This window comes from Diabrotica virgifera, chromosome 3 (genome assembly GCF_917563875.1).
Source record: "Diabrotica virgifera virgifera chromosome 3, PGI_DIABVI_V3a".
NCBI lineage: Eukaryota > Metazoa > Arthropoda > Insecta > Coleoptera > Chrysomelidae > Diabrotica > Diabrotica virgifera.
The window spans coordinates 178,338,796-178,355,596 of record NC_065445.1 but is presented as its reverse complement, the minus strand read 5'-3'; the positions used below and the strand labels follow the sequence as shown (position 1 = coordinate 178,355,596).

The 16,801-nt window shown below is 35.0% G+C and overlaps 1 protein-coding gene across 2 annotated transcripts in view; it reads left to right on the top strand.

Annotated features, from left to right (window-relative positions):
- Positions 1 to 16,226, top strand: part of LOC126882235 (septin-2) — a 135,081-nt gene extending 118,855 nt beyond the window's left edge. For both annotated transcript variants that reach the window (XM_050647059.1, XM_050647057.1), the window contains one exon: positions 15,927 to 16,226. In XM_050647059.1, coding sequence (XP_050503016.1) covers positions 15,927 to 15,949 — 23 coding nt within the window. In that variant the 3' untranslated portion in view covers positions 15,950 to 16,226. The remainder of the gene's footprint in view (positions 1 to 15,926) is intronic.
- Positions 16,227 to 16,801: the final 575 nt, after the last annotated feature.

Genomic DNA, 16,801 nt, shown 5'->3' with positions numbered 1-16,801 from the left:
CAGATGGATGACGTCACTAGTACGATATAATATGTCAAAAAATCATAATTTAAAAATCGAATAACTTGTGTATTTTACATTTTTTTCTAATTCTGTACCTACATAAAGCAGTTTAAAGGGGGGTCAAAATATAGTGAATAACCCTGTACACTGCTCGTCAGAGAAAACGGGCCATCCACAAAATGTGTCATTTTTGATGTCTAGAATTTCCTAAACCTGTTGTCCGATTTAGATGATTTTTTTGTAATATGTAACCTTAGGTATTCTTTAACAATATCGCTGTAATAATATTGTTGCTGGGCAGGTACATTGTCTTTGTATACGTCAAACTGTGTTTTTTTCTCAAAGCTCACAACACACTGTGGAATATTCTAGCATTTATAAAATATTGAAATTAAAACCCAACTATAGCCTCAGGTTTTCTTAACATTATGTTTTTTTATTCATTCGCTTATGTTAGATAATAAAAAAGTTAGGTACTTTAACAACTAGCCATGTTCTTCATCAATACAGGGAGTTTCTAAATAAGTGTGACAATTTTTAAGGGATAATTCTGCACGAAAAAATAATGACCGTTTTCGAGATACGGGATATTGAATTTTTTTCTTACAAACTGACGATTTATTTATTGCTCTAAAACCGGTTGAGATATGCAAATGAAATTTGGCAAGTTTTAAAAGGTAGTTATTGGACATTTTTGACAAGCAATTAAGAATTTTATAATATCCATTGGCGCGCATACGGGTCATGTTACCGTGAAAAATTGGATACCTTTTCCATATCTTGAGAGGGAAAATATGCAATCCCTCAACTAATTATCCAAGGAAAGATTGAGGGCAAGAGGGGAGTAGGTCGCAAACAAATATGTCGTGGCCGCGAAATATAAAGAACTGTATGCGCCAACGCAGTATATGTGACCATAAGAAGAAATAGGTAACTACGTAAAAACTTATATTGTGAAATATGCTTTTTAACTATTTTTATTATTTATTTTAATAATTGAGGGGATTAGATGCTAAGGGGTACAAGTGACAAAATATTGTAAACTGAGTTAAGTGCACAAAATAATACTAGATAGTATTAAAAATTTAGTGGCAAAGAGATCAGGTGAATTAAACTACTGGTGGCGACATATCGCAGGTTCTAGTTTGACTACTTACGAAATATTTAAAAAGAGTTTGTGGCAGACAGTTATAACTACACTTGTATATCTACCTTTGCCTGTAAAGTATTGGATACTAAAAAGTGACAAAGTATTAAGTGGCAAAGAGAAACAAGTGCAAAATTTGAAAAAAATGTATAAAATTAATTCAAAATAAATCCATAAGTGATTAATTAGCTGTAGAATTTACTATGTAAATTTCTTCGACTTCGTTTTTCTCAACTAAACCATTTTATCACTTGTACCCCTTAGCATCTAATCACCTCAATTGTAAACAATTAAAAAATGTTTTCTACGAAAATTCCATTTTAAAGAGCGTGTATTTTAAAGAAAGTCGTCTGTTGAACGTTTTCATCTAAAATGCGTAGTTTTTTCACAACACTGAAATTAATGAAAAAAGTTTATTTTTTGCTTAAATGGTCCCACAGATATTCACGTTAAAAAATATCGCCCAGTAATTTTTCGTTTTTTCACGTGCTTTTTCGGATTCCTTTCCTGGGGTATAAGAACTTAACACGTTGGCTGCCATAATGTTAAAAAAGTAGGTCAATACGGCCACGAGTCTCCCGTCTCTATGCTTTTGAGACAACTACGGTGTGTCGGGCGGTTGTTATCAACAACAACATGAGACACAACATTTGTGTCTTAGGGAGCATCCATAAACTATGTCGTAAAAAATTTGAACTTTTTAATACCCTCCCCCCCCCCCCTACCGTCGTAATTCGTCGTTTAGAGACGACCCCCTCCCCATGTCGACGTCGTCGTTGCAATTCACGACCCCCCTTTCATTGATTTAAAAAAATCAATATTATTTCTGTTTTTTTAATCAAATATGAGGGGGTAGGCGTAAAGTCTTGGTCCAATGCTATTTAAATGCATTAATTTTTTTCGAATCCTGAGAAAACTAATAAATATATTTGAAAAATTTAAACGCAGAATAAAAGATTACATTATTACCGAGGGTTGAAAGTCCCTTAGAATAAACAAAAGGTTTCTTTTGAATGAAATATTTGAAATGAAAAATCAGACAAAATTTTCTTTTTTTTCACCCCTGTAACTTATTAAAATAAACATTATAGATGTTTTCAGGAACTTTTTCCCTCGGCAATAATGCAATCTTTCAATCTGCGTTTAAATTTTTAAAAAATCTTTATTAGTTTTCTTATTATTCGAAAAAAATGAATGCATTTAAATAGCATTGGACCAAATTTTTTCGGGGTATGCTTTCTTAACTGCATCATATAAATCTTTATATTTATTTTGATTTGATTTCGATGCCATTTCTTCTAAAGTATAAATACGACTTACTAACTAAATAGAAAACAATATTTTATTTCTATTCGTTCTTTCAGAACTGTTGTTTCACACACAGTATGCAGCACATAAATGAACTAACAATTTAATATTTTTTGCTTCCAGACGTTGTTCTGTATATAGAAGCGATTGTTTAAACCCAAAGAACAATGTCTTATTATTTGTTGTCCTGTACAAAAGTGCTACCTAATATTATTTTAACGCCGTGACTGATAAAAACGAAATGAAAAGTATGCGATAAAAGTATCTATAATAGAATTATTCTTTTTAATTTTAACAAAGGTATATTTATTCGTAAACTTTTTGTTTTGTTTTCAATTTCATATCAAAAACTATACGTTTTTATATGAATATCTGATACTTTAATGCTGGTAGAAGCTAGTAAAAAATTATTTTTATAGACACAATAGCGGCAAATTTAAATATACTAATATATTAAACGACGTCGAATGGACACTCATACCCCCCTCCCCCTGTCGTTCTCCGTCGTAATAAGCAAGTCCCCCCCCCTCTTCTCAACGACGTAGTTTATGGATGACCCCTTACGGCAGTCAACGTGTTTAACACATTCGAGAGTGAGAGAGAGAGAGAGAGTGTGTGTGTGTGTGTAAGTTGTCACTTAGTGCCTCACTTCCTGATTTGTTGGCGAAACTAAATTTTCTTCCGACTTTTGTACTTTAATTTGCAAGATTGTCGTTGTACCAGGGTACTTTCTCGTTTAAATTCCTTACTATCTCCGGGTAATTGTCTTCGAACGCCGACATGACAACTTTTTGAAATTGTTCTGCAGCCATCTCTAGGTCCAGTGTATGCCTTATAACCCCTTCTGCCGGGCCCTTCCCTCTGCCCAGGCTTAACGATATTCCAAGTCCTCTTAATATGTTTCCTTGATAGTCTCATTACCTGTTATTTCAAAACAGTTATGTCTAATGGTTAGATGGTCAAAACGAGACATGTAACATCTGGCGGATCTGACTATTTTTTGACCGTTCTAGCCACGTGAGTCGTGGCCATTGTTGTATGTGAAGTTACAAAAGTTGGTTTGTTTCGTTAGTTTAGTATGTCTATTTAGTATTTAGACTGGACAGGCATGGACCCACATTCGATACTAAGAATCGCTCAAGATGAAGAGCACTCTAATGTTTGTATTTCTCACTCTGTCTCTTATTGTTTTCCCCACTATTGTTCTTAGGGTTTTCATTTCGGCAACTTTAGCATCTGTTTCGTTTTGTTGGTGTCTTCGCCCACTTTTATGTCATATGTCATGATCGGTCGTATGCAAGTCTTGTAGATTCTAATTTTACTATCTGTGCGCATATATGGATTTGACCAGACTATCTCCCGCAGACATCCTGACAATGCAGATGCTTTGTTGATCTGACTCCTCAGGTCCTTTACAGGGTCGTGGGTGCTTGGTATATATATCTATGCCCAGATATCTGAATTACATCACCTGTTCTATGGTATTGTTCTCAACCACTAACTTACACCTAACCGGATCTTTTGCTATTTTCATACATTTAGTTTTGTTTGTAGAAATGTTCATATTTAGTTGCCGGATTATTTGAAAGAACTGAAAGAGCTGTCTCTGAAGATCATCTTCTTATTCGGCAATAATTGCTGCATCATCTGCGTAACACACCATACCAATTCTTTTGTTCCAATTCTATATCCGAGATTAAGAGAGGTTACTTTCTTTATAATTTTTCCCATGAGTAGGTTAAACGTTAAGTAGGTGCTTAACTGTTGCCTTGTCTAATTCCTCCCGGTGTTGGAATATTTTCAGTGAACTGGTCTTCTGCTCTAACTTTGGTTACGTTGTTGTTATTTAGGTTATGGACTATCTTTGTTATGCTGGTCGGTGTTTTATTTTCTATTAATATATTTGGAATATCTCCCAGGCGAACTCTGTCAAACGCCTTCGTCAGATCAATGAAGCAAATATACGCTGGCATGTCGAACTCTATAGCTTTTTCTTTTATTTGTTTTATTATAAATATGCGTCTGTTATAGACCGCCCCTTTGTGAAACCCTGTTGTTCTTCAGCATTAGTGATTTGCCTTTCCAATTTGTCCTTAGGAATGCCCGTGAAAAGTTTCATCGTTGTATTTAAGAGGGTTATTCCACTGTAGTTTTGTGGGCAAGTTTTTTGCCCTTTTTTAAATATGGGGATTGTGATGGTATTATGCCATTCCTCTGGTGTTTCTGTTTCGTTTAAGATTTTTTTAAACAGTTGCGACAGTTTACTTGCAAGTTCAGGGCCTCCATATTTTAAAAGTTCATTGGGTATACCATCCGTTCCAGGTGATTTTCTGTTTTTTAGCTTCTTGATCTTTGCTTGTACCTCTTCTTCATTGATTGTAGCACTTATATGTGTTTCGTATTCGTTTATATTCAGCGTTTCTTCAGCATCATATAGCTCTTTAAAATGCTGTTGCCATGTCTCTATAGGTACTCCCTTGGTCTGCACGAACTCGTTAACTGTTTTTTTCCTGTTTCGAAGCATTTTCCATACTTTCTCTTAGGCACCATATAGGTCGTAGCCCATGTCGCTAGTGAATTTAGCCCAATGTTCTCTTTTGATTGATTTTATTCTTGGACATATTCTACGAGAGCTTCTTCAAATTGTGTGCTTTTATATCTCAGGTAGCATTTGCGTTTTAATTCAGAGTTCTTTTACCTCTTGACAAAACCACGGTTTTGGTGTTTGGTGTGGTTTGTCGCTCTAGTGTTAATTTTCCGCTTTCCAATCGCTTCTTCTGCTGCTTCGTTGATGCATTTCTTAATTTTTGGCCAAGTATCTTCTACTCCCCATTCTGGTTGTAAGTCGATCTCTTTTAGTTTGTTGATAATCCTGTTTTCATAAAGGAGTTTTGTACTCTCTGTTGCTAGCGACTCTATATTGTATTTTTCGATGAACATTGGGGATTTTCTGTTTCGTTGCGGACGTTCTAGTAGCATCTTGCATAAAACAAGGTTGTGATCGGTCACCAGGTTAGCAGATGTAAGGGCTCTGACATCAAGTACTTGTGACGGTGTTATTACTCGATTTGTGATTATAAAATCGTATCATTGATCGCTGGCCTCGATTATTGTTAAAAGTGTATTTATGTTGGTCTTTATGAAGAAAGTATGTGTTGTTGATTTTCATTTCATTTCTAGCGCAACAGTCTATTAGTGCTTCTAACAATAAAACACTGAAAACGTTTGTTTTCTATACTTCCACAAAATTTATTACAACTAAGTGACTAATAGACTGACAGAAATTCCCATGACAAAAAATAACTTCGAGATAGAACTAAACATCATTAAACAAATAGCAGTAAACAATGGCTATAACGAACAAACAGTTAACAAAATTTTAAACCAAAAACTCCATAAGAAAGCCCTGAAATTAGTGTATCCACCACCACAGAAAGAACCCAGTACCTTCTGCTCTCTCACATATACTGGCAAGATAACAACAAAAATAGCCAGATACATAAAAAAGAAAGGAATAACACCAGCCTTCAGAACTAACAACAACTTAAGTAAATATATTACGAACAATAAAAGCCAAAAGAGAAAGCAACTACAGAGTGGTGTGTACAAACTAACTTGTGGTGACTGTCCTAAAACTTACATCGGTCAAACTGGCAGAACCTTTGACAAACGGATAGCAGAACACAAAAGGGCTTTCAACAATAGAGAAACAGACACTTCTACATACGCACTTCACCTTCTAGATCATAATCATTCTTTCAATGAAGAGTTTCAAATTCTGCATATCCAAAATAAAGGCCTTAAGCTATCTTTTTAGAATCTATGGAAATTAATAAATTGAAAAATACAGATATAATTCTGAATGACCAACTCGAGACAAACAGCTCGCCACTCCTCAACCTCTTCAGTTAAAGATTTAAAAAGGCAAACACATTGTAAACTATATCACTTGAGAAAGGCACTCTGTCGAAACAGCTGTAGTCACTTAGTTGTAATAAATTTTGTGGAAGTATAGAAAACAAACGTTTTCAGTGTTTTATTGTTAGATAAAATGAACTTCCATCAAGTAACGGTCGAATCCATCAATTATATTAGTGCTTCGCCGTTTTCATTAATTATTTCTTCGTTGTACTTTTGTTTGATACATGGTATGACATCGTTTCCTCTCCGTGCATTAAGATCCCCGAGTACGATAATTTTGTGTTTAGCATTTATGTTATCTACGACGTTTTGTAGTTGCTGATAGATATTTTCAGTTTCTGCTGTGGGCTTAGATATGTCTGGGGCATACGTGCTTTTCAGGTGTGTTGTGATGTTACGCAACTTTATAGAGATTTTTAATAACCTATGGTTAATGTATTCGATAACTTCGATGCTTTGCTTATATTTATCGTGCAGCAAAATTCCAACTCCTGAATGCGCTTTTTCTTGTTTAATTTTTCCGCTGTATATGAGCGTAAATTCACCGTATTTTGATGTTCATTGCCTCTTTTTCTTTGTTTCGGATATTCCGTAGATGTCAATATTATTTTAACTATTTATAATGGGAAATAAGCCACAATATTATTAAAAAATGATTTTTATTAACGTTTCGACGCCCAAATCGGGTGCCGTTGTCAAAATACAAAATACTACTAACATAAACAAAAATGTTGTTGCTTAGTAAAAAAATTCTTCTAATAATTTATTTAATTTGACTCATTTATATCGGCAATTCAGATACATATGATACATTTTAAAGTAGAAGACTTTAAAATGATATTGCCAATATTTATGAGTTGCGTTCCTGGGACGACTTTACTGAAAGATAGTTCATTCGATTACATGAAATCAACCCCAACTCAACGCAACTCATAAATATTGGCAATATCATTTTAAAGTCTTCTACTTTAAAATGTATCATATGTATCTGAATTGCCGATATAAATGAGTCAAATTAAATAAATTATTAGAAGAATTTTTTTACTAAGCAACAACATTTTTGTTGTATGTTAGTAGTATTTTGTATTTTGACAACGGCACCCGATTTGGGCGTCGAAACGTTAATAAAAATCATTTTTTAATAATATTGTGGCTTATTTCCCATTATAAATAGTTAAAATTGTAAAAATGCCACAAGAAAATAGCTTCAGAATAACGTCAATATTATGTTTCTTCATTTCTATTATGATCTGGTCTCTTCCGTTCCACGACGTTATAAGTATAGCCAACCTTCAGTAATAGAGAAGGCACCTTAAGAAGAAGATTTAGTATTTCGTAAGTTTAGTATGAACGGAACGGTGAACGGAGTTCCCTTTAACAACATTAAATATGGGGATGATACAGTCGTGAAAGTCTTAGCTGAAAATATTGAAGATCTTCAGAGACTGGTGAACAGATATATAGCCAAAAATACGGTCTAACAATGAACATCAAGAGGACAAAATTTATGAGAATATCTAAAACTCAAAGACATAACGAGAATCTCGTCATAAACAGAATCAAGGTCGAACAAGTAGACCAATATGCATATCTTGGAACAATGATCATCTCCACAAAAATAATTACTTCCAGAAGATTAAAATTAGAATAAAAGGCTACAGCGAATTTTAACAAAATGAGAAAAGTGCTCTGCACAAGAGATCTAATGTTAGAGCTAAGAGTAAGGTTGGCTAGGTGCTACGTTTTCTTGACTCTGTTTTACGGAATGGAAGCTTGGACCTTAAATGCGACATCAATGAAAAAACTGGAATCATTCGAGTTGTGGGCATATAGAAGAATTCTGAAAATATCATGGACAGAACACGTCACAAACAAAGAGGTTCTGAGAAAGATGAGTAAAGAAATGGAAGTCTTAAATACAATCAAAACCAGGAAATTGGAATATCTCGGACATATTGCACGTGGAGAGAGATACAACTTGCTCCAACTCATTATGCAGGGAGAGATTCAAGGAAAAAGGAGCATAGGGAGACGCAGAATATCGTGGCTGGGCAACCTGAGAGTGGTACGGATGTACATTAAATAAACTTTTCAGAGCAGCCGTCTCCAAAGTCCTAATAGCTATGATGATTGCCGACCTCCGTCACGGAGATGGCACTTGAAGAAGAAGAAGTTTAGTATGTATATGTCTCATAACAAAATATAGTGATAACTCACCTCATTTCATTGGTGTTTGTGCTGCCACAGGTCGTTCAGTTCTTTTTGATTGAAACTTTGGGGGCCTACCGCATCTTCTTCATAATCACTGTGCTTGTCGAACTGTGAATACTCAACGTCAACGGACATTGACGTTTCTATGCCATTTTCTGGAAATGTTGGTAGACTAGTAAATGTTGGTTTCAGTCACGGTTCTTAGACATTACTACGGTTGCCTAAATCGACTAACCAATGAACATTAAGGGTGAGATTACGTCACGAGAGTTTACTGTCATTTGAATCGTAATATGATTTTTTTCGAATACTGAGAAAACCAAGTATTTTAGAAAAATTTAAACGCAGGATGCAAGATTACATTATTACCGAGGGCGGAAAGCCCCTTAGAATAAACAAGCAGATTCTATTGAATGAAATATTTGAAATTAAATATCACACTTCTCTTTTATTTTCAGCCATGTAACTTATTAAAATAAACATTATAGAAGTTTTCAGGGACTTTCAGCCCTCGGTAATAATGTAGTCTTTCATTCTGAGTTTAAATTTTTCAAAAATATTTATTAGTTTTCTCAGGATTCGAAAAAAATGAATACAATTAAAACACATTGAGAATTTTGACATGCGTCAAAGTTTTGCATTAACTCAATGTAAAATTCTGAACTGTTGAATTCCAGCTTCCCTAATAATTATTTTACATCAAAAGACATTAGAAACTATTTGAAGAGGATTGAAATCTGTATTGGAAATAACTTAAAATTGGTCTACGTGATTAAACATATTCCAAAATTTTGTAAAAATGTAATAGGTACATTTTAGTTTTCAGCCCAAACTTAGGCCACACACAATGCAATAATGTTCACATTTTTGAACTGTCAATATTTTTATTTTATCATCTATTGTTTAAAAACAATACAGTTGATAAGATACCCTCAGTTGCGGAGAAAGGATTAATAATAAAGATTTTTTATTCAGTCAATGGTGTGAGCACTGTCAGTTAAATAGTAACGTGTGGCCTTACTTTTACACGCATACCTATTGTGGCAAATGTATCATATTTTTCAAAATTTTTGAATGCATTTAAATCGTAGAACAATTTTAACTTTTGATTTTAATACAGATTTTAATTCTCTACAAGTATTCTCTCATGACTTTTGATGTAGAATAATTAGGGAAGCAGGAATTCAACAATTCAGAATTTTACATTGAGTTTCCTATGGCCCTTTTTACGATTCACCACCCGGTATAAGATAAAATGTGTACTATTTGTCTTATTATTTCATAATAACACAAATAATACACATATATACACAATAACACACATTCAATGATCGAAAATAATTTAAAAATATGGGAATGTAAACTCTTGTGACGTAAAGTCAAAAATATAAGTCTCCCCACCACCGTCGGACAAGACAACCGTAATAAAGTCTAATAACCGTGGGTTTGAGTATTTCATCAGAAGGCAGTACCGACATCCTTTCTAGGTTAGAATACGCCCATTTTTGTTCATTGTTTCGATTTGTACCTTTCTAAAATAACATTCATTATAGTGGTTCCTGGATTTCCAACAAATCATTGGTACTCCAAACTTAGGTACCTACTTTCCGTTGATCATTACCGCAAAAGGTTCAACGCATATTTTACATACCAAATCTTGCCCAAGATTGATTCTGATCTCCCAAGCGAACGCCAAAATAGGCCAGACAAACTGTTTTCACAAGGTCGGAAACAGGTCTTCCTTCTATCAAAATATATTCACTAAATATCTAACAAAAAACATCGGGTGGATTAAGGCACACACGCCGGCTTGTAAATGTCATGATGATCTTAATCTTAATTATTTTATTACATATTGATGGGTTTTTGACAAAACGTCGTAACCGACAAACGCACATTTTTGAGGAGACGACTTTTACTTCTAACAGCTTTTTGGCTAATATAATTATAATTTTTAAACTATGATAAATTAGTAGAGTAGGTATTTACTAATTTATCATAGTTTAAAAATTTCAATTATATTAGCCAAAAAGTTGTTAGAAGAAAATGTCGTCTCCTGAAAAATGTGCGTATTATCGCTTACGATGTTTTGTCAAAAACCCATCGATATAACAGAAATCGAGTCTTAAATTCATTTATAAAACTAATGGTAAACCGAAAATTATAAGGTTTATTGGCACACATTAAGTATACAGTGATGAGCGCGCTAATAACCGGCAAAATAACGCAAAAGATTTTTTTCCTCCGATTCTGGCCTTGGCTTAGAACTAGAACCTTTAGCCACGTAATTGTATAACTTATCACTCACTCAAGTGTAATGTGTAGTGTGTGTGTGTGTGTGTGTGTGTGTGTGTGTTGAGTAAGTGTCTTGTTACTTTGAAAAGTCGACGTCATTGTCTTTGCAAATAGACGCTAATTGTATCCGAACGTCTGCGGTCCCTCCGGTGAGTACCGATCCCACAAGGACAGAAACTATTTTCATTTATTAATTTATAATAAATGAAAAAATTCCTGACCCTGGTGAGATTCGAACTCACTACCATTCGGAACTTTCTATCCATTAGGCGCTCTTACCACTGAGCCACAGAGGGGGTAACGCAAAAGATGGAAAACATAATACATTGCGAAACAAAAAGATGAAACTAGTGGAGGTGGAAATTATCGTTATAAAGTATTCCTACCTTTAGACGTATCAGAGAAGTATGACAACTGTCACTGTAACAGTAGAATTTTATAAAACACTCCTGTCACATCCGTATAAAGATGGGAAACTATGTAATGTAATGTTAATTATTATTAGTCGTTTATAACGATAATTTCCACCTCCACTAGTTTCATCTCTTCTTGTTTCGCAATGTATTATGTTTTTCATCTTTTGCGCTATTTTGCCGGTTATTAGCGCGCTCATCACTGTATAGCCCAGGTAGTGAAATTTGTTCGTGATGGTTCGCCATGTATCTGAAATTTGGGTTTTACAATAATGGGAACATGCAAGTATCTAAAGCAAGGTGAATGGATTTGAATTTTACCTTCAAAATTTTTGTTTTTTACCTGTAAACATATTTTCTTTCTTTCCCAGAGCTTCCTTCCTTACAATACTATTCATATACATACTTCTTTTTTTTTTTTACTAATATGCTGATAATTCTGGCTATTTTTTATGTAATTAGACACTGTTAGTGCTTTTGTGTATTGTGTTTATTTTTGCTAGCCATCCCACTTTCATTATGCATTTTAATTTGTGATTTATTTGTGATTCTTTGACCCAAACATTAATTGCAACAACAATTAGATGAAATTTTCTTAGGTTGGTCAAGAAAATGTTAAATCAAGAATAATTTGTAGAAAAAAATATTATGCTCTAATATTGGATGAGATAACAAACAATTAGATGAAATTTTCTTAGGTTGGCCAAGAAAATGTTAAATCAAGAATAATTTGTAGAAAAAAATATACACTAATATTGGATGAGATATCAAAATACGTAAGTAGTTTATTGGTGTGGAAAATATTAATAAAAATACAATATTCTACCTCGTTGGCTACGTCTTTGACACTAAACTTACTTCAAAGTTTGACAATAGACTATTTTTATAGTTACTGTTGCTTTGTTATTATTGTAACAAAAATGTGCTACTAGCAACAAGAATTTATCATCAGAAATTTCCTGATAGACGATAAACAAGAGGAGCTTTTCAAATTTACTAGAATGGTTCCAACGGACTGGAAACGTACTTAGATCGCAAGAAATCTGATAGAACAAAAACTATTGTAAATGGAAATAATGAATAAATGTAACCATATTAGTGTCACCACAGGTGTCACTGAGAATCCGCATATAAACACCAGGGAAATTGAAAATGCTTTTGAAATTTTATAGTATTTTCCAATTAAAGCGAGTGGATGGCGCCAGTGGCTTCTCAAATTGACGGCTCCAATTTTTGTCCACATCTGGGTAGTGATTTTTCCGACGAAAACTCAAATTTTATGTGTCCACAAAATAATATCGAATTTTTTTGATTGTAAAGTGAGTAAAGTTACAAATTAACGATTCATTATTTTGTGATCGGGTCTCTCGGGTGTCACCCCCGATCCATAGACGTACGTATATATTAACATAGACTGAGCCTACCCTCAGCGCTTTCTGACGACAAGATTTCTTGGACAAGTTTGCGGTATCTCTTTCTAGCACATTATATCGAGAAACTAACATGAAACTAAATTAGGCTATATAGTCGGAGAGATAGAAGCGGATTTTGTGCGTGATAAGTAATATGGAAAAACTATACGGGGATATGTTGAATTAGTTGTGTACATGACTTTCACCAACTACCGGAAACCAGAGTTGGGGCCGAGGGTAGTTATAAGGGGTCAAGTCGCGGATTTTATAATTTTTTTTATGACGCTCATGATCGAGATAGTGCACCAAAATTTGGGAATAAGTAGGTCATGACGTAACTAAGTAAAATCTCTAGGGGCAACACGCTGCGTGGCCGACAAAGGGGTGGGGATAGGGGTGAATATAAAAAATGTAAAGGGTTTTTTGCGACGTTCGTGATTGAGATAGTGGACCAAAATTTGGGAATAAGTAGATCATGACATTACTAAGTAAAATCCCCAGAGCCGGAAACCAGAGTTGGAGGTGAGGGGTCAAAGTCGCGGTTTTTATTATTTTTTTTGTGACGCTCATGATCGAGAGAGTGCACCAAAATTTGGGAATAAGTAGGTCATGACGTAACTAAGTAAAATCTCCAGGCGTGGCCGACAAAGGGGTGGGGCAGGGGTGAATACAAAAAATATAAGAGGTTTTTTTGCGACGTTCGTGATTGAGAGAGTGTACCAAAATTTGGGAATAAGTAGACCCTGACTTAGCTAAATAAAATCCCCAGAGCCGGAAACCAGAGTTGGGGATAAGGGTAGTTTTAAGGGGTCAAAGTCGCAGTGTGTATTATTTTTTTTTTGTGGCCCGGCACAACATTTGTCCCCATGCAGCGTTCCGCCCCTGGAGATTTTACGTAGTAATGTCATGATCTACTTATTCCCAAATTTTGGTGCACTATCTCGATCACTAACGGCAAAAAAAAACCCATATATTTTTATACTCACCCCCGCCTACCACCCCTTTGTACCCCAAGCAGCGTTCCGCCCCTCAAGATTTTACTTAGTTACGTCATAACCTACTTACTCCCAAATTTTGGTGCACTATCTCCATCATGAGCGCCACAAAAAAAATAATAAAAACCGCGATTTTTAACCCTTATAACTACCCTCGTCCGCCACTCTGGTTTCCGCCTCTGGGAATATTACTTATGCCATGGTCTACTTATTCTCAAATTTTGGTGCACTATCTCAATCACGAACGTCGCAAAAAACCCCTTACATTTTTTTATATTCACCCCTGCCCCACCCCTTTGTCTGCCACGCAGCGTTCCACTCCTGGAGATTTTACTTAGTTACGTCATGACCTACTTATTCCCAAATTTTGGCGCGCTATCTCAATCATGAGCGTCACAAAAAAAATAATAAAAGACGGAACTTTGACCCCTTATAACTACCTTCGTTCCTCACTCTGGTTTCCGGCTCTGTGGATTTTAATTATTTATGTCATGGTCTACTTATACCCAAATTTTGGTGCACTATCTCAATCACGAACGTCGCAAAAAAACCCTTATATTTTTTATATTTACCCCTACCCCCACCCCTTTGTCGGCCACGCAGCGTTGAGCCCCTAGAGATTTTACTTAGGTACGTCATGACCTACTTATTCCCAAATTTTGGCGCGCTATCTCGATCATGAGCGTCACAAAAAAAATAATAAAAACCGCGACTTTGACGCCTTATAACTACCCTCACCTCCAACTCTGGTTTCCGGCTCTGGGAATTTTACTTAGTAATGTCATGATCTACTTATTCCCAAATTTTGGTCCACTATCTCAATCACGAACGTCGCAAAAACCCCTTATATTTTTTATATTCATCCCTACCCCCACCCCTTTGTCGGCCACGCAGCGTTGAGCCCCTAGAGATTTTACTTAGGTACGGCATGACCTACTTATTCCCAAATTTTGGTGCACTATCTCGATCATGAGCGTCATAAAAAAAATAATAAAATCCGCGACTTTGACCCCTTATAACTACCCTCGGCCCCAACTCTGGTTTCCGGCCGTTGGTGAAAGTCATGTACACAACTAATTCAACATATCCCCGTATAGTTTTTCCATATTACTTATCACGCACAAAATCCGCTCCCAGCTCTTAGACTAATAGGCACGGAAGGGAAGGACTACTGTCGCAGCTTTACTATGCGTAAGAGTGAAACAGTACTGAGCAAAAAAAAAGATTATGTCGTCACTTCAGTCAACATGACACTATCTGTTAATATACGTATATATCTATTCCCTGATCGGGTAGCACCCTTTGAGGACCTCTCCACTACCTCACCCTACCTACGCCATTGATGACATGATCATTTATTACATATAAACGTTAGCCTTCCTTAACCCTGTGACGATAATATAATTTTATCGTCGAGAGTACGCCAACGTATTAAGCAAAACGTGTTTTTATACCATCTTTGACAGTATAAAAGACGAAACGGAAAGTCATTTGAATATTCTCGGTGTACTGAACGGAGAATAATCAAGAAGGTATAATAGCTGAGTTAAGTACATATATCCCTACCATATTCCGAACCCATTGTTTTCTCAGGCGCCAATGTGTGAAATTATCGGGTAGCAAATTCAGTCCAAGTCAGAATTCGTTTTTAAGATATTTATTTTAAAACCAAAATATACAAAAGATAAGATGAATAGCGTTAATTACAATCTACATATCGGACTTTCGTAAACCTCGGGGCGATGTGACGATATTTGATACATGAATGAATGATACTAAACGACGATAGGAATTGCATTTATTTATTAATTTGAAATGGACTTAAGGAGAGGGCATCTCGTTCAACTCGCCAGGGGGAAAGACATGTAAGGAATTACGATCACCTCTCGTATAGGATGGGTAAATGAAACGTCGAAATCGCTCAACACGCCAAGTCGACGGGGTTCGGAAGTGTTTCGGAATATGGTCGGGGTCTCAGCACACCGAGAATGACCTTCGTATCGTTTCGTCTTTTATACTTTTAAAGATGGTATAAAAACACGTTTTATAAAAATTAAATGTTTTATAAACACAAAAAATGTATTAAATTGGCGTACTCTAGACGATAAAATTATATTATCGTCACAACCTAAGATATAATAAATCTCATAATTGGATGAAAACTCATAATTTAGCGTAGTGTATAAAGATATATCGGTACTGTATATTTTTTATTTTCTAGGGCTACATAATAAATTTTTATGAAGAGGCCATTTATATGGAATAAATAGAACAATTACACTTGTAGTTCCATGTACGTCCATAAAAATACAGATTAATTTATGAATATTAATGTAATAATGTTATTCTGTTTACAATGTAAGTACCAAAGTTAAGAAATTAAATATCTGCTTTTAAATTATTATTAATCGTAGGTTTAATAATGTGTATTACGTCAATGATTTTAACTTATTTAACGTAAGTATTTTTATTTGTATTAATATTATCTTTTCGATCCAAATATATATTATATTAAATTTTAGTGTTTTTGTTTTATATTATTTATAGTTAAAAATCAGCAGTAGTCGCTTTTTTACAAAATAGTAATACAAAATAATTAAAAACAAGCGTAATTTTATTTCCTTTTGAACCGTTACCTATTATATTTAAACCTTCTTCTTCTTTTTGTGTAGAGATGACACTGTCTGTTTTTCAATGTGCGTCCAGTAAGTTGGCATTCCATCGTTTTCGTGATTTTCCCACTGATCGTCCTTCTATTGAGGAACCGTTTAACGACGTCCTTACTACTCTATTTGTTGTCATTCGGCTTATGTTGTCGTTTCGTTCTACTCTTCCGTTTTTGACCCAGTTATTAATGTTGTCCACTTTGCGTCTTCGTCGTATATCTGCACTTCTAGCTCTATCCCGTAGTGTCTTACCGTCGATTTTTCGAAGAGTGTTCATTTCTGCTGTTTCTATCATTATTTACGTCCTTTCTGTATCAGGTCGTGTTTCTGTCGCGTATGTCATTATTGGTCTAATGACTGTTTTGTAAATTCAGCCTTTTACTTCTTTTCCGATATTTTTATTTCTGCATATTGTTTCATTCAGACAACC